Source organism: Vigna umbellata, chromosome 5 (assembly GCF_029865625.1).
Source record: "Vigna umbellata cultivar VRB3 chromosome 5, Vumbellata_1.0, whole genome shotgun sequence".
Lineage (NCBI taxonomy): Eukaryota > Viridiplantae > Streptophyta > Magnoliopsida > Fabales > Fabaceae > Vigna > Vigna umbellata.
This window is the reverse complement of record NC_142169.1, coordinates 11,712,649-11,735,885: the sequence shown is the minus strand read 5'-3', so window position 1 is coordinate 11,735,885 and position 23,237 is coordinate 11,712,649. Positions and strand designations below refer to the sequence as shown.

At 33.6% G+C, this 23,237-nt stretch overlaps 1 protein-coding gene and 2 long non-coding RNA genes across 20 annotated transcripts in view; 2 read left to right on the top strand and 1 right to left on the bottom strand.

The window, feature by feature from the left end:
• Positions 1 to 6,550: 6,550 nt before the first annotated feature.
• LOC124844696 (uncharacterized) lies at positions 6,551 to 9,383 on the top strand. Of its 2 annotated transcripts, none has more exons than XR_007029385.2 (3): positions 6,551 to 6,678; positions 8,836 to 8,869; positions 9,245 to 9,383. It is a non-coding gene; the product is annotated as an uncharacterized LOC124844696 (long non-coding RNA). The 2 variants fall into 2 exon arrangements; XR_015786894.1 differs by lacking the exon at positions 6,551 to 6,678 and adding an exon at positions 6,706 to 6,816.
• Positions 6,926 to 23,237, bottom strand: part of LOC124844694 (A-kinase anchor-like protein) — a 46,355-nt gene continuing 30,043 nt past the window's right edge. For 6 of the 17 annotated variants that reach the window (XM_088116401.1, XM_088116393.1, XM_088116400.1 and 3 more), the window contains 23 exons: positions 22,733 to 23,211; positions 22,460 to 22,604; positions 21,636 to 22,105; positions 21,373 to 21,508; positions 20,557 to 21,023; positions 20,305 to 20,449; positions 19,485 to 19,966; positions 19,220 to 19,364; positions 18,339 to 18,781; positions 18,066 to 18,210; positions 15,295 to 15,776; positions 15,034 to 15,178; positions 13,854 to 14,353; positions 13,585 to 13,726; positions 12,560 to 13,281; positions 12,138 to 12,435; positions 10,044 to 10,216; positions 9,610 to 9,892; positions 9,265 to 9,434; positions 8,893 to 9,175; positions 8,249 to 8,527; positions 7,825 to 8,000; positions 6,926 to 7,654 (listed from right to left, as the gene is read on the bottom strand). In XM_088116401.1, the coding sequence (XP_087972527.1) occupies positions 7,169 to 7,654; positions 7,825 to 8,000; positions 8,249 to 8,527; positions 8,893 to 9,175; positions 9,265 to 9,434; positions 9,610 to 9,892; positions 10,044 to 10,216; positions 12,138 to 12,435; positions 12,560 to 13,281; positions 13,585 to 13,726; positions 13,854 to 14,353; positions 15,034 to 15,178; positions 15,295 to 15,776; positions 18,066 to 18,210; positions 18,339 to 18,781; positions 19,220 to 19,364; positions 19,485 to 19,966; positions 20,305 to 20,449; positions 20,557 to 21,023; positions 21,373 to 21,508; positions 21,636 to 22,105; positions 22,460 to 22,604; positions 22,733 to 23,211 (7,196 nt within the window). In that variant the 3' untranslated portion in view covers positions 6,926 to 7,168. The remainder of the gene's footprint in view (positions 7,655 to 7,824; positions 8,001 to 8,248; positions 8,528 to 8,892; positions 9,176 to 9,264; positions 9,435 to 9,609; positions 9,893 to 10,043; positions 10,217 to 12,137; positions 12,436 to 12,559; positions 13,282 to 13,584; positions 13,727 to 13,853; positions 14,354 to 15,033; positions 15,179 to 15,294; positions 15,777 to 18,065; positions 18,211 to 18,338; positions 18,782 to 19,219; positions 19,365 to 19,484; positions 19,967 to 20,304; positions 20,450 to 20,556; positions 21,024 to 21,372; positions 21,509 to 21,635; positions 22,106 to 22,459; positions 22,605 to 22,732; positions 23,212 to 23,237) is intronic. The other 11 variants (XM_088116394.1, XM_088116397.1, XM_088116395.1 and 8 more) reach the window with 11 other exon arrangements.
• On the top strand, positions 15,327 to 17,269 carry LOC124844695 (uncharacterized). Its single transcript, XR_007029384.2, has 2 exons — positions 15,327 to 15,464; positions 16,835 to 17,269. It is a non-coding gene; the product is annotated as an uncharacterized LOC124844695 (long non-coding RNA).

Genomic DNA, 23,237 nt, shown 5'->3' with positions numbered 1-23,237 from the left:
ATTAAACTATTGTTGAGAGCATTCGTGATTTCTATGAGAGGAAACTGAACCTAGGACTTTGTTCATTCCTTAAGGGAAGATCATTAATTTCTGTGCTAACTTTCAAGCAAAAACTAGCCCTGGAGTTTCTCAGTTGGAATCTCCACCAGGTAATTAATCCTTTTGATTTGCTATTTCTTCTCTACAATTACCAAAATATTCTAAGTCAAAATAGATAAGCACAATGAAAAAACGAAAATAAATGGCTCCATTAATGGTTAAAGATGGCATTGGTGTACATCTTTTTTGTGTGCTTGTAATTTTTAAATGTATAAACCCTTGTAGACTTATTCCACAGTTGGTACACCAGATTATATATTGCTCCAGAATTTTGAAGAAAGGTTATGGATGGAATGTGATTGGTGAGTTTTATGGGTGTGAATGTCGGCATGTTAAGTATTAATTTCTTTATGCTATAATGTATCTATATCATATAACAATTGAGTTTGTCATTTTATTCATTTCTGGTGATCTTTTCAATAATTTTCATGTTCCAACCTAATTTCGCATTCAAATTTCTTACTTCCATCATTGGGATGCAATCTCGGATACTTCCTTTTTTTTATTATTTCCTTTTCAAACGTTCTAAAAACATGTCACATTCTGTTTCATTTATGTGGAATTTGTGAACGTAAGTCTTAGGTTACATATTTTATATTGATGCAATGATGGAGGTGTTTCAAAGTGATTTGTGTCTGGTTGGTAGTGTTAGTATCAGGTTAGTTCTAGGTAGGAAAGTATGGCTAAGCTCTATTGCTTAAAGTATGTTAGATTGATAGGATATGATATAGAATTCTAAGTTTCTTTTAATGTTGGATCTCAATACATTGGGTATTTCTTGTATATGAGTCAGAGCATTGCAATATTATTTTAACTCTACTATTTTATTTGTAGATTTTTAATAGTTAATCTATAATGGAAGTTTCATATATTAAAGACATTAGAACCAAATGGACTTTTTTATTTTATTTTAAGTGTTAGTAGAAATTTGGCTACAATTTAATAGTGCATGTAGGTTAGTGTAATATTTGGATTTATTATATAGTTTGATGTACAAATAATGCATTAAATATTATTAGACAATTTAATGTTTGAAATGAATTCTTTTTTTTAGTTCAATTGAATCTGTTCATTTCAGGATATATTGATTATATATTGATTATATATTGATTGGATGGGATGATAATACAAGAAATTGATTGTAAATTGATTGGATGTCACATGTAATAATGATTTTTCTTTTAAAAATAATTTTTTATGACATACATGACAATGATATTTTTTTTTCTAAAAAACCTTAAGTTCTAGATACTATATTAATTATAGTAAAAATTATGTATGGAATTAATGTCTCTTGAGTTAAATGATGACTTGTTTGAGATTCTGTCCAAAATTTGATTTTGGAAAAACAGCATCATTTTGGAAATGTACATGCAGTAGAAAAATTACGCCAATCCATTGAGATATGGTATGCTACAAGTGAATATTTTCGACAAGAAATGAATCCTAATTTTAGAATGACCGATCCTTTTAATCCAGTCCATAAACTGTCTTTTTATGCATCTCAATTAGTAGGTATGAGGGGATTAATGTCGGATCCACAAGGACAAATGATTGATTTACCTATTCAAAGCAATTTATGTTATCTGAAAAACTATCTTTAGCCGAATATATAATCTCTTAGTATGAAGCTTTTAAAGAGATTAAGTACTTTATTTATAGTAAAAATATATAAACTAAATTTAAAATACAAATAAAAAATAATAATTAATTAACTAACTAAAAATAAAAGATAAAAATAAAATAAAAATGATATATGTAAGGTTTTTTCTCCATTGTTTTTTTCAGTTGTGTTATGCACCTCCATGATTTTAATGTTTTGCCTCACACTTCATTGATATAGATAATGTGACATTTCATTGATTTAAATAATGAGGTGGGTGTAATGGAAGAGTTATTCAGGGATAGCGGCATAGGCGTTGGTGATGGCGGAGATGTACGTGGAGACAGATATGTAACATTGCAATGTCTTTGGGGAGAAGAAGCATACGGTAGAAGAAGTTGGGGGAGTTTTTGTGTACACTGTTGTTTACTTTGGAGACGCTGCCCGTGGTGAGGAATAAAGGAAGAAAATGAAGTTACAGAGGTGGGGTCGACACTCGATCCGAAGAAGAAATTTAGTTCAAAAACATCTTCCGGATTCATCATTCCTGGAAGATTCTTTCTCCCCCGTCATCTCTCATTTTTTCAAAACCTTTTGCCTCTTTCACTGTCCTAATGTTTACAAATTCATTATTTTAATTGTTATTAATATTATTTAAAGTAAATATTGCATAAATTTTATTACTTTTATAAATAATAAATTATATTCTTATAAATATTTAATAAAATTTTATTTTAATAAATTTGTGTGCACGAGTCAAAATAGTACTTAAAAAATCTTATTTAAGTAAGTATTTAGATGTAACAGTTTTTCATGTGAAAAAGATTTTGACACTACACCACTGGCCGTGGTTAGTATTTTCAAGTTCTAATTATATCAACAAGTTTTAACAAACAACCAAACATATGACTAAAAATAAATAAATATACCGGAAAAGTTATTTGTTATAGATTAAAACTAATCAATTATTTGACTCTAGAACTTATTTTCAATGTTTTATTAAATGAATCTAATTTAGTTAATGTATAATATGGACCGACAAGTTAGTTTGGTTGATTAAACATCTCTCATTTTTATATGTTTTCCACCGAATACATTTTAACTTCTATTCTGTTTTTTCTATTTTAACTAATATTTTATTTATTTATTTATTTATGGGTCCTGATATTTTGACAACTAATTTTTTAACACACTTTTGACAATGTCATGTGTCAGCAGCCCATTGGTCCGCTTTTTTCTTTATTTTTATTGTTAAAATGTGACGTCGAAATTGAGGAGGATTTCAGAAATTTGGAATTCCAAATATACTCTTTGTCCTATTTCATTAGAAATCAACGTTCTCTCTCTTCATTTTCGTTCTCCTTTTCCTTGTCGTTCTCCATCTTTGTTCTTGCTCTCCCTCTTTGTTCTTGTTCTCCGTTGTCGTTGTCGATCTTCGTTTTCGTTACATCTGTTCGTTTGGTCAACGTGGTCTTGTTTGTTGAGGGTATTGTGCGAAATGGCAAGTTCCGGTGACCATGGTCTTTCGAGCAAGGTAAATGCATTCTCTCTCCATTTTCTTCGTTGCGTCTTGGGTTTGGGTTTGGGTTTTCCGTGTGGAGTTTAAATTTGTGTTGTTTTCGTTTTTGGGTTTTGGTTTTTTGCTTATTTTGTTTTCATTGATGCAATTGACTGTTCATCACTCTTTTTCAACAAAGTATATTTGTACTTTGAACGAACGTATGAAGACGTATGCAACATTGTACTTAGATGAACAAAGGAGTGTAATGTAACCTATTTTGTTCAATGTTATAAAAGATGCATCTTTGCTTCCGTTAAATATGCTTAATGTTAATTGAAATGTTATTCCCTTCGTTATTGTAATTGTGAAATGAGGTTTTGTTTGGAATGTTAATGAATAAAGTGGCCACTTTGATTGAGTATTCATGTTTGTGATGAATGAATGAAACAATGCTTGTGACATGATGAACTTAGCAGAAGTTCTGAAACTTCTGCACCAAAAAACATACTTGTAATCATATACAGGTGCTTGGTAAACGATTACACGAACAAAATTTAGGTTTTGTACAAAAACTAGTACTACACGAGCCAGCTGTGGTAACCTAGGTAACCATAGTCAAAATTTTTAATTTTTTGGCATAAATCAACTGGTTTTCACTTGATTTTGGTGTTTAAGTGTTAGTAGAGGCTGAAAGTCATGTTTGGGCAGCCCATGATTGAGGAAAGGAACAATGTTTATGAGATGAGCAACTTAGGTGAAGTTCTGAAACTTCTGCACCAAAAACCACACTTGTAATCGTTTACAGGTACTACGAACAAAATCTAGGTTTTGTACAGAAACTTGTAGGAGCCAGCTGTGGTAACCTAGGTGACCACAGTCAAAACTTTTTATTTTTTGGCATAAATCCAATGGTTTTCACTCGATTTTGTTGTTAAGTGTGAGTATAGGCTGGGAAGTCATGTTTGGGCACCCCATGATTAAGGAAAAGAACAATGTTTATGAGATGAGCCACTTAGGTGAAGTCCTGAAACTTTTACACCATAAAACACACTTGTAATCGTTTACAGGTGCTTGGTAAACGATTACACGAACAAAATCTGGGTTTTGTACAAAAACTTGTACTGTAGGAGTTAGTTGTGGTAACCTAGGTGACCATAGTCAAAATTTTTAATTTTTTAGCATAAATTCAATGGTTTTCACTCGATTTTGTTGTTTAAGTGTGAGTAGAGGCTGAGAATTCATGTTTGGGCACCCCATGATTGAGGAAAGGAACAATGTTTATGAGATGAGCAACTTAAGTGAAGTCTTGAAACTTCTGCACCAAAAAACACACTTGTAATCGTTTATAATTGCTTGGTAAACGATTACACGAACAAACTCTAGGTTTTGTACAGAAACTTGTACTGTAGGAGCCAACTGTGGTAACCTAGGTGGCCATATTCAAAATTTTTAATTTTTTAGCATAAATTCAATGGTTTTTACTCGATTTTATTGTTTAAGTGTGAGTAAAGGCTGGGGAATCATGTTTGGGCACCCCATGATTAAGGAAAGGAACAATGTTGATGAGATGAGCAAGTTAGGTGAAGTCCTAAAACTTCTACACCAAAAAACACACTTGTAATCGTTTACAGGTGCTTGGTAAACGATTACATGAACAAAATCTTGGTTTTGTACAAAAACTTGTATTGTAGGAGACAACTGTGATAACCTAGGTGGCCATAGTCAAAATTTTTAATTTTTTAGCATAAATTCAGTGGTTTCCACTTGATTTTGTTGTTTAAGTCTGAGTAGAGGTTGGAAAGTCATGTTTGGGCACCCCATGATTTAGGAAAGGAACAATGTTTATGAGATGAGCAACTTAGGTGAAGTCTTGAAACTTCTGCACCAAAAAACACACTTGTAATCGTTTACAAGTGCTTGGTAAACAATTACACGAACAAAATCTGGGTTTTATACAAAAACTTGAACTGCAGGAGCTAGTTGTGGTAACCTAGGTGACCATAGTAAAAATTTTTAATTTTTTTGCATAAGTGTAGTGATTTTCACTTGATTTAGTTTTTTAAGTGTGAGTAGAGGTTAGGAAGTCTTGTTTGGGCACCCCATGATTGAGGAAAGGAACAATGTTTGGGCACCAACTAGGTTACAAGTGTGTTTTTTGGTGCAGAAGTTTCAGGATTTCACTTAAGTTGGTAAACCATTGGATTAATTTAAAAGACTTATTAATATTGCGCATTCCTTTGTCATCAAAACACACACAACTTAAATAAAATAACATTACACATAAAATAATCATGAAAGCTATGATCTTATTGCAATAACAATTTGTACATATATATTACTGTTTGTTACAATCTGTACATATAACAATCTTATTGGAAAACAAATCCATCTTCCTTTAAATACAAACAAAATTTGTACAAATGGAAACAATCCTAGACCACCTATTTCTAAACCTATGGTCATGAACACATAAAAAACAGTAAATAGGACCAATTGTTGACTAACTCTAAAAGTAACATCATGCCCAGTCCAGCGTTGGACCATCACCTTCAATAATTTCAAATTCACCTCCAAATGGCTCAGAATATGCAAACACCACCTAAATGGAGTCATCTTAATGCGCTCTACATGAGCGTCTCCTACTAACCTATTCATTTCAACAGTGGTCGATGAATCCATTGAGATACGAAGGTACCACTACAAAACATTAACAAAAATTTATTATTAACTAACCATCAGAAGATAAAACATCATCTATAAAAATAAAAAATTACATTTCATTTTACATTTGCTTTTTGGGATGCCATTTGACCTGCAGTTATAACATAAACAAAACAACAATGTCAACAACATGGTTAGGGTTCGCGAAAGAAGAAAACGTCAATGGTGGAGAAGATGGTTAAAGTTCGTGCAATTCTACTTACCAAAAAACACCACGACAGCTAGAAGGCACAAGACAAATATGGGAGAGGGCTTCAATGGTGCACAGCTGGACGTCCAAGACAACGATAAGGTGAGACTTTAGGGTTTCAACACAAGACATATCAGAGAATGAGAGAGATGAGAGTACTGAGAGATGAGAGAACACGAGAGAGATGACAGAACGCGAGAGATGACAGAACGCGAGAGAAATGAGAGAGCAAACTGCGGATGAACGATGAATAGGAAAACCGCGAAATGAAAATTCGTATTTTTCCCTTTCAATAATACTCTCGCGTGATGAAAAACCTATTATTTTTTTTTAAATATCAGCCAATAGGCAACCGCTACATGACATTGGCAAAAGAAACGTTGTTAAAGTAGGGTTTTCGTTTATTTATTTACTCTCTACCCAACAAAGGTGAAAACAATTATAAGAAATGATTAGATTTAAATAGGTGTTAACCCTGAAAAACACGCGCACCAACACAGCTCTGTATTATTTCCTGACCCACCATTGATTCGTTGAAAGCTACAGTGGTGGTGTTTGAGCCAGGTATGTTCTTTATTCCTTCTATGGCAAAATTTTCTTACGTTTCCGTTTGGTTCTCGTGAAAACAAAGTTAAGAAGTGGAATTTCGTCAGTTTGCTCTGTTCTTTCGATGCATTTGCAGTGTCTAATAATTCTTATCAGGTGTCCCTTTGGTACTTGCTTTCTCATTTTTCTTCTCTTCAAAATGTTGTTTACGCACACTACTTTACCCTTTCCTTATGTTCTCAATTATCAGCTATTTGTGCCTGTGTTTTGAAATAAATACTAAATCCATACAAAGAGAATAAGAATACATTACACCGATTAGAAGGATAGTAGATCCTCCGTAAGATCAAATTTCAAAACCAATGACAAACCAAACAATACATCAATGAAACAGATCAATCCAATTCCTCAAACATAAGAAATAAGCCCTCTAAAATTCCCAAACACGTGCATATTATATTTTCAACAGCAGCATGTAGTTGTCTAATGAGCACTTATTTTTTAATTTTTATGATGGTGGTGTCTTGGGGTGTGAAGACTTGCCCGTAATGACTTTCTTCACTTTGGAAATTGAGTGCTTCACCTTTGATCCTACACCTGACAGGATGCCGTGAGATTTTTTGTGCAAAACTTTGGTGCCACTGTCTTGAGAGTCTCTGGATATGACACCAACACTAGATGATAGGCTTATTTTTTCGAATTCTTCTCCTGCTTTAACTTCTTTTGTGTTGCCCGATATACCAGTTTCGGCCTCTTGAGTTTCCAGTTTTCCAGTGTCTATATGTTCTGTGATATCTACGGAGACAGATTCAGATACACCTCCAAGTTTGGCAACTTCACGTTCCTTTCCAAGTTCTTTAGTATCACTACTTGGACTTATTTCTGCAGTCTCCAGTTCTTCTAAATTTGGATGTTTTTTAATGGTCTTCTGGTTATTTGCTTCAGATTGGACTTCGACTTTCTCGTCATTTTCCACGGAGGTGTTGCCTGGCCCCTTTTTTAAATCAAATGTTTAACATAAAATTGCATCAGAACTCAGATATTTGTACGTTGGGAAAATGAAGATTTGGTTTTCTAGACAAACATTAAATTAAGATGTGCAAGTCTGACATGCAATGTGGTATATGTCAGTATCTAGTTTAATTTATTGAAGTGAAGTCAAACCTCGAGAACTTCCATGTTCCTCACAAAATCATTTTCTGGTCTCTGCTCTGCTTTGGAATTGATCACTGCGGGTTGAACATCCTTTTGTATTTTTTCTTGAATGCTTTCATCAACTATCCCAATTCTTACAGATGGTATGGTAGATAAAAATGAGATGGCTTTATCCACAGATTCATCTGTCATTGTACAAGTAAGATGTTAAACACAATCTACTACCTGAGATTGGCTAATATAGTTCATGTTTAGTACATTTATACGTTTTCTTCAAAACTTTTAAATGATTCAAAATGTCATTTAGAATATTTTTTTTCAACAAACTTAATTTTAGTATTTGTTTTTTGGATGACATAGCATTGGGTAAAAGTAAAATAGAAAGTTATCAAAACATAACTACTTTCTGTTTTAAGCTTATGTAATTCAATACCTGTGGCTTCTTTTATATAAGATGCTTCTTCTAGCTTGACTCTTCTGCTATCCTTGATTTCTGAATTTTCTATAGTGTATGTGTTTATAACCTGTTCTTGTTCTTCCTCAGCATAACTTGACTTTGAACTGTTTTCAGTTATTTCCATTCCTTCTGAATTTACATTCTCCATGCTAGATTGTGGTGTCTTCTTGCCTTTGGTATATGTCTCTGAAAAATCTTCTTCTGGTTGCATCTCTTCTTGATTACTCTCATCAAGTGTTTTATTTTCGATCAATTCTGCATTGTTTAATGTTTTCGCTTTAAAATCAAACACACTATTCAAGCACAAATGAGATATTAAAAGAAGTGATTTACGCAAGGCTACATATGTTTCTATTTTAGTACAACAATGTTCATGTTCTCTTCAAAATTAAAAAGTCCTAGAGCTACAGCAACTCTTCATGGGGACACAAAACTACTACTTATCTTTTACCATCTACACACAAATGTGAATAATTTTTTTGCCATCTAAGGAAACTATTTTTGTAAGTGGATTAAAAGAATATTTCCTTCATCTGAAGTCATGTGCTTGTTTTTCTTTTCAGGTTCTTGTTTTTGGTTATCAAGGCAACTTGTATGGTAAAATTTCAGAACATAATTACCTTCATTTTTTGTTTTTTCTAACTCCACGCCAGTTGGTTGTTTGGTATCTGTTACTTCCTCTGTGGTTGTTTTGCTTGCATACTTGATCCCTAAATTCTCTACCATCTGCAAGTTTACTGTCTTCTGTTCTTTCTTATCATAACTTAATTTTGAACTGTTTTCAGATGCTAAATGGCCTTCCGCTGTTATATAATCTGTAATCAGACTTTGCATGCTAGGTTCGTGTGATTGTTTGTCTGATTGCTCTTCTACTATGTTGATGTTTGCCTTGGTTTCAGGTTCCTATTTGAATAAATACAATATAAGTTTTGATAATAGGTTAAGGAAATAAATGAGTTTTTTTTTTCTCAGCAAATGCAGATGCTGCCAACCTCAACACTAGTGGACATTCTGTCAAGTTCATTTTCTGGAAAGCTTCTCAAGTTGTTATCAATTGTGTCTAATGCATCACTGGAAAGTGTTTGTTGCTGTAAGATTTGATCAGTGTCACCTTGGATAGTTGCAGGATCAGGCAATTTTGGCTGGACTTCTTCTGGTGAACCTGTCATTGTTTATCTGAGATTTTTCAACTGCTAAAATATTACTTTTTATTGATTTTGATAAGCATTGAATCTCAAAAACATAAAATTTCAACTTTCTGTTGTTTAGGGTTTAGGGTTCCAAGGCAAAATGAAGCTGACTAAAAGTAATGAAATTTGTGAGTTTTGAGCACATACAGTCTGTTGCTGAATTTAGTAATTTTATTTTTGTCATTTCTTCAATTCCTTTTGCTTCCTCTTCATTGAATATACTATCGTGGATCACTAATTTCTGCTTGGTGTGTGATTTTGGATTCACTTCTTTCTCTATATCACTAATGGCGTTTATGTTTTCTATCTCTCCATCTGAATACCGATTATCTATGAATGTGGTCTCCTTGTTTAGTGATGCCAGCTGGGATTCTAACTTCTGTTCATTTACCACCCTGATCTGACATGTATCTTCCTCTACCCCATCTACCTGTTTCAGCAAATACTGTGTCAGAGGTTGTAGATGTTCTATTTCATGATAAGAAATAATGTCCTTTGTGTGTGAATGATCAAATAGTTGTACAAGTGTGAAAATGAAAGGTTTTATTTTTCAGCTTTTATTTGTTGTAGTTTGCTCACACCTCAGGAATATGTTTTTGCATATTAAATTCATAGTGTGGCATCTTCACTTCTTTGATATGCGTCTCAGCATATTCTTCTCGTGGTTGAATCTCTTCTTGACAACATTCATCAAATGCATAATTTTTGACTGATGTGCTGGACATTGTTTGCATTCCTTTATCTTCAGCCACACCTATTGTTGTAGATATGAGATATTGAAATAAACCATTTTGTGAGAATAGAGAAACAATTATTGTTTTCTGATTATGTTTGGGCGAGTTTACACTTGGATAACTAAAGGGAGAAAATAAATATTATATTGATTACAATAATGATAATTGCATACTCAACTCCTCTATTTATAGCAATCACATTCTCTTAAAAAGGGAAATAACGTAATCTGGAATGAATGTATAGATTCTGGGAATATTTTCTTAGTTACTAATGATATTAGGATATTTTTATGGTAATAATCCCCTGTTTACAACATTTACCACTCAACATATTCATCTATTTTAACAATAATGATCATAAAGGTAATAAATAAACAACTATTTTGAAGAAAACAACTATAACATTACAATTTCATGGTTGACAGGATCACCAGAATTACAGAAAACCTTCAAGGCAGGTCTTGAAAGACTTTATTTAGAAAACAGAACAGTTGTCAATGTGACTGAATTACAACAATGCCTCCTAGGTACAAAGGTCTTTTGAGAGGACCTTAGCTCTCCCAAAAACCCCTTTTCCTCCAGAACTCCAAACACTCCTAACAACAACCTAAACACAGACCATATAGACTAGTATGTTACAATCTATAACCGTTACAACAGGTTATAACTAACTGCTTTATTTATTTCTTCTAGTATAGACTTTCCCACTGAACCTATTTGTTAAGAAGTGAACTTTAAGCTTAACTTAACCCCGTAGAAACGGCTTGTAAGGTGAGGTTTACACTTACTTATATATTCTAAATTGGCCTTATCTCTAGACAATATGAGACTTCCAACACATCCCCTCATACCGAGGTATATACATTTCGAGCGTGAGATTTGACATTAAAGGATGATGCGATAGCTGTTCGATAGGGGTGGAAGTTGGAACAATATGCGCAATAAACAACAAATCTCACTAGGATAGACTTTTACAATGGTTTTTATACCATGTTTAGAAGTGGATTTTAAGCCTAGCTCAACCTTACAAAAGCGACTTGTTCTAACAATGTTGGAAGTCCCACATTGACTAAAGATAAGACCTATTTAGAATATATAAGTGCGTGCAAACCACACCTTACAAGCCGGTTTTATAGGGTAGCGCTAGGTTTAAAGTATATTTCTTAGCATCAAAGCCTATTATAATGAAATTTGTTGTTTGTTGGGCATATTGTTCTACGTGATATCGGATCACTATCGGACCACCCAATAATGTCTAGTCTCACGCATGAGATGTATATACCTCAGCGTGAGGGGTGTGTGTGTTGGAAGTCCTACGTCAACTATAGATAAGGTCAATTTAGAATATATAAGTGGGTGCAAACCTCACATTACAAGCTGGTTTTGTAGGGCTGAGTTAGGCTTAAAGTTCACATTACATAAAACCTTCAAGACAGGTTCTTGAAAGACTTTATTCAGAACAGAACAGTTTTGTGAATGTGACAGGATTACAACAATGCCTCCTAGTTACAAAGGTCTTTCTAGAGGAACTTAGCTCTCCAAAACCCCCTTTCGTCTAAAACTCCAAAAACTCCTAGAACAACCTAAACACAGACTATAGGTACTAGTTTGTTACAACCTGTTATGGCTACAGGAGGTTATAACTACCTCCTTTATTGATTTCTTCTAGTATAGATTTCCCACTGAACCTATCAATGGAATACATTGAACTCAACTAAACACAATAACTAAGATACTTGGAAGGGTAATAAGCACTTTATCCTTCAATTTCCATTAAGATTGTGTATGTTCCTTTAAAACAACTTTAAGAATCTTCTTCATAGCATGGCAAAATTACTACTTAAACTCATATAGAAGTGAAAAAAAGTGTTTGTCATCTAAAACAAGTGCGTTTTTCGTTATCAGGCCATATTCTATGCTAAAATTTCAGAATACAATCACCTTCAGTTTCTGATTTTTGTATCTCCACATCAGTCAGTTGTTTGGAGTGTATTCCTTTTGCTCTGATTTCACTGGCATCCTTAATCTCTAAAAACTCCTCCAAGTGTGATTCTACTTTCTTCTGTCCATCAAGGTCAACATCATCACTTAATTCTTTATTGCTTTCTGATGTCGTATGTCTTTCAACTATTATATAGTTTGTAATGAAACTTTGCACACTTGATTCTTCTGATTGATGGTCTGCCTGTTCTTCTTTCACTAAGTCAGCATTTGCCTTGGTTTCCGGTTGTTTAGATTCCTATACAATATTTACAATATGAGTATACTTGTATAACATGTTAAGAAAATAAATTATATCTTTTTGTTCATAGCAAGCTAATATGTATGTAATTTTTTACTTCTTTACTTCAAAACCGTCTAACCTCAACAACTATAGACTTTCTATCAAGTTCAATTTCTGTCATACAGCTCTTGGCATTATTAATCACTTCTATTTCATCATCATGCAGTGTTTGTTGCTGTGACATTTGATCAATATCTTCTTGGACAGATGTTGGAGTGGGCAATGTGTGTTGTATTTCTTCCTCCGCTAACTGTTTTTCTATTGATTCTTCAATATCCTCTGCTTCTTCTAATTTGTCAGGATAAGATGTAATGTTTGTTTCTGCATTCACCTTTGTATTGCACTGTGGTGTCTGCACATCTTTGTTCAAGTTCTCTGTAAATTTTTCTGGACTACTCTCATCAAGTCCTTCATTGCCATTTGATGATGAATTGAGCCTTGTTATCAAGGCTTTATCTTCTGGCTCACCTATTGTTGTGCTGATGTCTTTGTCTTGTAACTGTGTTTTTGTTGATTCTTCGATCCCTTTTTTTTCTTCTTGTTCAAATTTGTCATCATCATTGTTTCCTGATTTCTCTTTAGGCTGAGATGTTGAAACCTCTTCTTGTTCCTCAGTGTCATTTGTGATCTCTATTTTTTCCCTATCCTCAGTAAAATACTGTGGTGTCTGCACCTCTTTGTTAACTTTCTTAATAAATTCTTCTTGTGGCTGTCTCTTTTCTTGACTCACACTAACCGCTCCCTTTTCAACAGATACTGTGTCAGGCATTGGTTGGAGAGAGTCATCTTCAAGCACACCTGCTATAGAACAAAAAATATTCAAAGGATTCATTTACACATTGGCTGCATATATTACTATTTTAATACAGTAATTTTGTCCCAGGGCCAAAAAAGACTCCCATGTTGGCCCAAAAGTTTCATATGCTTATTTATCATCCTCATATAGTTGAATAAAACTGTTTGTGTCATCTCATGATGCTAATTATTTTTTTTATTCTTATGCGGATTAAATAATTTTTGTTTCAGGTAAAGTCATGTGTTTATTTTTATTTTCCTTGCTTAAATATACACTTCGGCATCTACAAAATTTCTGAACACGATTACCTTTGGTTTCTGACTTTGGCATCTCCAAATCAGTCAATTGGTTGACATCTATTCCTTCCTCTGCTCTGTTTTCACTTTCATCCTTGTTTAAATTCTCTCTTACTTTGTCAAAATTGTCCTTGGTTTCTACTTTTTCACTTTTCTGGTGAATATATACAAGTATAATTATAAAATTTGCATAAGAGGTTGCAATAGTAAATGATTTTTGTTTGTTCACAGCAAGCAAATATATATGTAAATTTTTATTTGTTTACTTACTAATGCCTAACCTGAACAACAATGGCCTTTTCATGAAGTTCAATTTCTGGGATGTAGCTCAGCTTGGCATTATGAATCACTTCTGATTCATTAATATGCAATGTTTCTTGGTGCAGAATTTGATTAGTATCACCTTGGACAAAGCCAGGAGGGGGTGATCTTCTCTGGATTTCTTCCTCCTCCACTGAGTGTGTTTTTGTTGCTTCTTCAATTTCTTTTTCCTTTTCCTTTTGGTTGAATATATCCTCAATCCCTTCTTTTTCTTCTGCATGAGATGTCCCTTCTTTTTCTGCATTAGATGTTGAATTTTTGTCCTTTTCCTCAGCCTCATTATTGATGTTTATTTCTACACTTCCCTCAGTAATATATTCTTGGCTTTGCACCTCTTTGATAGATTTGTCTGAAACCTCTGCTTCTTGCTGTTTGTCTTGTTGACTGCTCTTCTCAACTGCTTCAGTTCTAAGCAAAACTGCATTGGCTATTGGTTTCAGAGTTTCATCTTTTGGCGCACCTGAATGTTATGAAACTGAGTTATTGAGAGTAATCATTTACACAAAGATTGCATATGTTACTGAACATTGGAGATCCTACATTGACTAGTTACATGATCAAATTATATTGTAAAAAAGATGCAAACCTGACTTTATTAACTTGTATTGTAAGGTTGAGTTAGGCTTAAAATTCAATTCCTAAGATAGTATCAAAACCTATCTTAGCAAGAGTTGTTGAACCTATTGTATCACATGCTATCGGACCACCCAAAAATATCTAATTCTAAGTCAAGATGTCTAGTCCTTGGCATATGCTCATTATACTGACTATATAAATAAGTGCAAAGTTCATTTTACCAGTCCATTTTGTAGGCTTGAGTTTAGCTTAATTCACATTCTAAGAATGTGTGAGTCATGTTTATGTTCTTTAGACAACTAATACAGTCCCAGTGCCTCGAAAAGCTCCCATATTGGGCCAAAGAATTACTATATACATGTTATCATCCGCATATAGTAGTGAGCAAAACTGCTAGTGTCATCTAAGGACACTTCTTTTTAAATATTTATGCACATTAAATAATATTTTGTGCATGCAAAGTTGTGTTGGTTTTTATTTTCGTTGTACAAATATACTATTGGAGTTTGTCTTCTGGTTCTTATTTTTGAGTCAATCAATTATAAAATTTCAACACTAAGTTACCTTTGATTTCTGACTTTACTATCTTTACATCAGCCAATTTTTCAGCATCTGTTTCTTCCTTTGCTATGATTTCACTTGCATCATTGGTGCCTAAATTCTCTGTTACAATGCTGACATTGTTCTTGGTCTCAGGTTTTTCAGTTTCCTGGTTGAATTTATAATATAAAAATTGTATAACAAGTTAGGAAAATGAATGATTTTTAGTTTGTCCAAAGGAGATGTTGCGTTTGTAAATTTTTACTCACGCCAAAGAGGCCTAACCTGAACGATAGTGGACTTTCTGTCAAGTTCAATTTCTGGTATGCAGCTTTGCTCAACATAATCAATAACTTCTGACTCATCAACTAGCAGTAATTCTTGCTGAGAGATTTGATCAGTGTCGCCTTGAACAAAGGCAGGAGTGGGTGATCTTATCTGCACTTCTTCCTCTGGTAATTGCACTTTGTTCGTTTCTTCAATACCTTTAGCTTCTTCCACTTGACCAAAATTTTCATCATCCTCAGTCCCTTGGTTTACTTCAGCATGAGATGTTTGAACCTTGTCATGTTCATCAATATAGATATTGGTCTTTATTTCTGTAGTGTCCTTAGCAACATATTGTGATGATTGTTCATCTTTGTTAGATTTTTTCTCTGTAATGTCTTCTTCGATCGGTATCTCTTTTTGATTAATGTCATCAACTGTTTCAACTGCTACTGCCACTTCTATTGGTTGAGGAACTTCATCCTCTGGCACCTCTTTGTCTGCAAAAATGAGACATTGAAAGCAATATTTAACTTGAATCTAACCATTGAAATGCATGCATAAACTCTTACGGAAACTAAAATAGTCTTAGGTGCCACAAAAAGATTCCATAATCACAGTGCCACAAATAAGACCCCGTGTTTGGCCAAAGAATTACTATATACATTGTGTCATCCACATTGACTAAAACATCTTCTATCATCTAAAGACACTTTTCCAATTTTTTGTATATTAAATAATATTTATGCATATGAAGTTATTTTTTTTGTTTTTATTTTCTCTATGAATATATTTGTTAGATATTTCCCATTCAGTTTATTATATTTCTGTTATTAAAGATATAAAGGGCTTAGATTCATTTCTTTGTATTTTCCTATTTATATTGATATGCAACCCTACATGCTTCATAAACATTAGGGATTCAACCTATGTCTCTTTCACTTTTATTTCAAAATGGTATGTAGTGCTAGGATAATCCTTGCCTCCTTGGTAAACCCACTGTTCGCCGGTGCTAAATTTTTATTTTTTATTTTTCTGAAAACTTTGTTATTTCCAGCATTGTTTTTAGTTTTCTTTTTCCACCCATTCTCACAAGCTTGGTTACAAAATTGACCATGTTATGCATTACATGGTCATCCTTCTCAATCTTCTATGGTTGCCCAAGTTGCTCCCTTGCCATTATGTGATCCTTCAGAATAGGATGCTATTTTCAATGAATTTCTCAAATGATATGAGGATCTTCGTAACTCTTGGTTCCATGACTTTTGTTGTACACATAGGTACATCATTTGCTAGCCTCACTCATTCCAACTCTCTTAGTCCTAGGGTTGTTGTCTCAGGTGCCATAGATCGCATTACTAGTATTAAATTGTTTTTCTCTTCTTTGACTACTTTGGGTTATTTACCTTTTGTTACCATGGCCAATGGCTCTAGGGCCTCCTCACATGTTGTTGGTATTATTTATCTTCTATCTTCTTTATCATTGATAATGTTCTTTATGTTTCTAGGTCTCTATTTAGTTTATTATCCCTTTACCAAAGATTATGTTTGTTTATAGGTTCAGAGTTCGAGATGGATGATTTGCATCACATGTGAGACTCATGGTCTTATCATCTTCAGACATCTACGAATGTTGGTTCGGTCATGGATTATCTCTCTATCATGCTTAGTGGGGTCATCCTAGCCTTGCCAAGATACGACAACTTGTTCCAAGTTTGTCTTGTAAGTCATGTCAATTAGGAAAACACGGTCTTAGTTCTTTTCTAAGAAGTGTTTCACAACGTGCTTTGTTTCCTTTTGCATTATTTCGTTCTGACATCTGGGGGACCAAGTCATGTTAAGTCAAATTTAGGATTTTAGTATTTTGTCACTTTTATTGATGATTATTCAAGATGTACTTGGTTGTTTTTAATGAAAGATCGGTCTGAGTTGTTGTCTATATTTCAATCATTATACAATGAAATTAAAAATCAATTTGGAGTTTCTTTTTGCACTTTGGGCAGTGATAATGCATGAGTATCTTTGTTATTCGTTTTAAAATTTGATGGCTTCTCATGACATTCTTCATCAAACCTCATGTGCTTATACATCTCAAAAAGATAAGGTGGTTGAGCACAATAATACACTTATCAGTTGAAACAACTGGCATAACATTAATCCATGGTAAGGTTCTCAACGTTTTTCGGGTGATGTTGTTTTTAGTGTGTTATTTCATTAATCGCATGCCACCTTGGATTTTAGATAACATAATTCCTCATTCTATTTTATTTCGTCTTGAACCTCTCCATCGTTACCACTTCAAGTCTTTGGGTCCACATGTTTTGTTCCTATTAGCTCAAAACCCATCTTTCAAGAAAGAATCAAAATATATTGCGATTGATTGTCATTTTATTCGAGAAAAGATTGTGTGTTGAGAAATCAAGACTGAGTTCATAAATTCTAGTGATCAACTAGCATGTGTGTTTACTAAATCATTATGGAGACCTAGAGTTGATTATATTTGTAATAAACTGAGTACCTATGATTTATATGCACCAGCTTGAGGAAGAGTATTAAATATTCTCCCATTCTATTTTTTATATTCTTGTTATTAAAGCTGTTACATTTAATGGGCTTAGACCCATCTTTTTTGTATTTTCCCTATTTATAAGTCCATAACCCTATGTGCTCTTTACACATTAAGGATTCACTATATGTCTTTCTCATTTATTTCAACAATACTATTGAAGGTTGTCTGTTGGTTATTGTTTTGAAGTCAAAATCAATTATAATGTTTTAAATTTAATTACCTTTGATTTCTGGCTTTGGCATCATAAAATCAGTCGATTTTTTGGCATCTGTTCTTTTCTCTGCTCTGATTTTGCTTGGATCACTGGTGCCTAACTTGTCTGTTGCTATGCCAACATTGTCCTTGGTCTCAGGTTTTTCAGTTCCCTGGTTGAATTTATGGAATATATGTATAAAATTTGTAAAACAAGTAAGGAAACCGCATGATTTTTAGTTGGTTCAATGGAGATGTTATTTATATAATTTCTTACTCGTTAACACAATCTAGGACTAACCTGAACCATAGTGGACTTTTTGTCAAGTTGAATTTCTGGTTCTGTATGGGAGCTTTGCTTCATATAATCAATAACTTCTGACTTATCAACATGTAGTGGTTCTTGCTGTGAGATTTGGTCAATGTTGCCTTGAACAAAGGAAGGAGTGGGTGATCTTGTCCGGACTTCTTTCTCGGGTAACTGCATTTTGCATGTTTCTTTGATACCTTTGCATTCTTCCTGTTGACCAAAATTTTCATCATCCTCACTTCTTTCTCTTACTTCTGCATCAGATGTTTGAACCTTGTCATGTTCATCAGTATAACTATTGATGTTTATTTCTGCAGTGTCCCCAGCAACATTTTGTGTTGTTTGTTCCCCTTTGTTAGAATTTTTCTCTGTAATGTCTTCCAGCTGTATCTGTTCTTGATTACTGTCATCAACTGATTGAGCTCTGACCACTACTGCAATTGTTATTGGTTGCAGAAGTCAGCACATTTGCTTTTATAAAAATTAGATATTAAAACCAATGATTAACATGAAGGCTGCTATCTTACTATTCAAATGAATCTGTAAGTTGTCTTTAAAATAAAAATAGTCGTAGTGCCACAATAAGGTTCCGTAGTCACAGTGCCACAATAAGGTTCCATATTCAAATGCCACAAAAGGCTGCCGTAATTTCCCAGAGAATTACTATACGTATATTTTGATTCACATTTAGTAGCGGGTCCAACTGCTAGTGTCATCAAAATGCACTTGTTTTAAAATTTTTATATACTTTAAGAGATATTTCTTGCACATAAGCTTTGTTTTTATTTTCTCCCTATGAATATACATTTCGATTTGTCTTTTGTTAATGTTTTCTAATCAAAATGGATTCTAAAATTTCAAAACCTGGTTACCTTCGATTTCTGACTCTGGTATTTTCAAATCAGCCAATTTTTTGACATCTGTTTCTTCCTCTGCTCTGATTTCACTTCCATTGGTGGTGCCTAAATTATCTGTTACGTCGCTGATATTGTCCTTGGTGTCGGGTTTTTCGGTTTCCTGGTTGAATTTATATAAGTATAAAATTTCTATAAAAAGTTAGGAAAACGGTTAATGTTTGGTTTTTTCAAAGATGTTATATATGTAAACTTTTACTCATTTATACCACTTAGTCCTAACCTGAGCAATAGTGGACTTTCTGTCAACTTCAATTTCTGGCATGCAACTTTGCTTGGCATAATCAATAACTTCTAATTCATCAATATGCAGTAATTGTTGCTTCAAGGTTTGATCAGTGTCGCATTGAACATAGGCAGGAGTAGGTGATATTGTCTGCACATTTTCCTTGGGCAACTGCATTTTTTTTGTTTCTCCAGTAGCTTTGGGTTCTTCCCCTTGACCAAAATTTTCATCTTCCTCAATCCCTTGTTTTACTTCTACATTAGATTTTTTAACCTTGTCATGTTCCTCAGTATAGCTAGTGGTGTTTATTTCTGCAGCGTCCTTAGCAACAAATTGCGGTGTTTGTTTCTCTTTGTTAGATTTTTTCTCTGTAATGTCTTCGTCCAGTTGTATCTGTTCTAGTTTACTGTCATCAACTGTTTTGGTTAGGACCGCTACTGCCGTTGCTATTGATTGCCGAACTTCATCTTCTGGCACAACTTTTTATAAAAGTAGATATTGAAACCAATCATTAACGTGAAAGTTGCTAACTTACTATTTAATGCATGAATAAGTTCTCTTGAAAATAAAATAGTCCCAGTACACCATAAAGCTCCCGTATTTGACAAAGAATTACTGTGTACTTGTTATCATCCACGTGTATCAGTGAGTAAAACTGCCAGTTTCATCTAGACACACTTGTTTTTAATTTTCTATTTACATTTAAATATATTTCTTTCATGGAAAGTTAGTTTTATTTTCCTAATACGCTTGGATTTTTTCTTTTAGTTAGTGTTTTCTGGTCAAAATAGATTCTAAAATTTCAAAACCTAGTTACCTTCGATTTCTGAGTCATGCACCTTGAAATCAGCCAAGTTTTTGGAATTTGTTTCTCCCTCTTCTTCAATTTCTCTTGCATCGTCGGTGCCTAAATTCTCTGTTACTTTGCTGATATTGTCCTTGTTCTCTGGTTTTTCAGTTTCCTAGTTGGAATTTCTATAACAAGTTAGGAAAATGATTGATGTTTGGTTTTTGCAAAGGAGATGTTGTATATGTAAATTTTTACTTATTCACACCACTTACGCCTAACCTGAGCAATAGTGGACTTTCTTTCAAGGTTGGTTTCTCGTATGAAACTTTGCTTGACATAATCAATAACTTTTGATTCATCAACATGCAGTAATTCTTCCTGTGAGATTTGTTCCATGTCACTCTGAACAAAGGCATGAGTGGGTGATATTGTCTGGATTTCTTCCTCCAGTAAGTGCATTTTGTTTGTTTCTGCAATAGATTTGGCATCTTTCTGTGGACCAAAGTTTTCATCATCCTCAATCCCTTGCTCTCTTTCTGCATCAGATGTTTGACCCTTATCATGTTGATCAGTATAGCTAGTGGTGCTTCTTTCTGCAGTGTCCTCAGCTACATATTGTGGTGTTTGTTCCTCTTTGTTAGATCTTTTCATTGCAATGTTTTCTTCCAGCTGTATCTGTTCTTTACTGTCATCAACTGTTCCAGTTACAACCGCTTCTGCAATTGCCATTGGTTGCCGAACTTCTTCTGGCACATTTTTTTTTATGAAAGTAATCATTAACATGAAGGCTGCTATCTTATTATTTAAATACATGTATAAGTTCTATTGCAAGTAAAAATAGTCCCAGTGGATCATAAAGCTCCCATATTTGCCGAAGAATTGCTGTGTACATGTTATCATCCACATATAGTACTAGTGAGTAAAACTGCCATTTTCTTCTAAACACACTTGATTTTCAATTTCTTTGTACATTAAATAATATTTCTTTCATGTAAAGTTGTGCTTAGTTTTATTTTCATTATACTATTGGAGTTTGTCTTTTGGTTAGTGTTCTCTTCTAGCCTAAATCGATTCTAAAATTCAATACTTAGTTACCTTCGATTTTTGACTTTGTCATATTTATATCCGTTAATGTTTTGACACCTATTTGTTCTTGTCCTCTGATTTCGCTTCCATCGTTTGTTCCTGTTACTGTGCTGATATTGTCCATGTGCTTAGGTTCTTCAGTTTCCTGGTTGAATTTATGAAATATGAGTATAAAATTTCTATAACACATTTGGAAAATGATTCATTTTTTCTTTTTCAAAGGAGATGTTATATATGTAAATTTTTACTCAGTTACACTACTTAAGCCTTACCTGAGCGATAGTGGACTTTCTGTCAAGTTCAATTTCTTGTATGCAACTGTGCTTGACATAATCAATAACTTCTGATTCGTCAGCATGCAGTAATTCTTGCTGAGAGATATGGTCAGTGTTGCATTGAACAAAGTCACGAGTATGTGATCTTCTCTGAACATCTTCCTTTGGTAACTGTATTTTGTTTGTTTCTGCAATAGCTTTTACTTCTTCCCATTGACCAAATTTTTTATCATCCTCAATCCATTCTTTTACTTCTGTAGCAGATGTTTGAACCTTATCATGTTCTTCAGTATAGCTATTGGTGTTTATCTCTGCAGTTTCCTCTGCATCATATAGTGCTGTATGTTCCTCTTTAGATTTTTTCTCTGTAATGTCTTCTTCCAGCTTCATCTGTTCTTGTTTACTGCCATCAACTGTTTTGATTATGTCCACAACTGCAATTTCTGTTGGTTGTGGAACTTCATCTTCTGGGGCATTTTTCTTTTAAAAGTTAGATATTGGATCCAATTACTTACATGACTGCTGCTATGTTACTATTTAAATTCATGTATAAGTTCTCCGTAAAATAAAAATAGTCCTAGACTTAATTCGAACGTATTTTCCAAAAAACTACTGTACACATGCTATCATTCACTTATAGTAGTGAGTAAACCTGCTAGTTTAATCTAAAAACAATTGTTTTAAAATTTCTAAGTACATTAGTTAATATTTCTTTTGATGTAAAGTTGTGATAAGCTTTATTTTATTTTTACCATTGGAGTTTTTCTTTGGTTAGAGTTTTTGAGTCAAAAGCGATTTTAAAATTTCAAAAGCTAAGTTACCTTGGATTTCTGACTTTGGGATCTTCAAATCAACCAATTTTTTGACGTCTATTTCTTCCTTTGCACTGATTTCGCCTGCATAATTTGTACCTAAATTCTTTGTTTCTTTGCTGATATTTTCCTCGGTGTCAGTTTTTTCAGTTTCCTGGTTGAATATATGAAATATAAGAATAAATTTTTCATAATGAATTAGGAAAATGATTGATTTTTTGTTCTTCCAAATGAGATGTTATATATCTAAATTTTTACTCATTTACACCAGTTAGGCCTAACCTGAACAATAGTGGACTTTCTGTCAGGTTCAATTTCTGGTATGCAAATGTGCTTGTCATAATGAATAATGTCTGACTCAACATTATGCAGTAATTCTTTCTGTGAGATTTGATCAGTGTCTCCTTGAACAAAGGCAGGAGTGAGTGATCTTTTCTGAACTTTTTGCTCAGCTAACTGCATTTTTCTTGTTTCTTCAATATCTTTGGTTTCTTCATCTTGATCAAAATTTTCATCATCCCCAATCCCTTCTTTTACTTCAGCATGAGATTTTTGAACCTTGTCATGTTCATTGGTATAATTATTAGTGTTTATTTTAACAGTGTCCTTAGCAACATCTTGTAGTGTTTGTTCCTCTTTGTTAGATTTTTTCTCTATTATGTCTTCTAGCTGTATCTGTTCTTTATTACTGTCATCAACTGTCTCGGTTTTGACAGCTGTTGCAATTGCTACTGGTTGTGGAGCTTCATTATCTTGCACACCTGTGTTTATAAAAATGAGATATTGT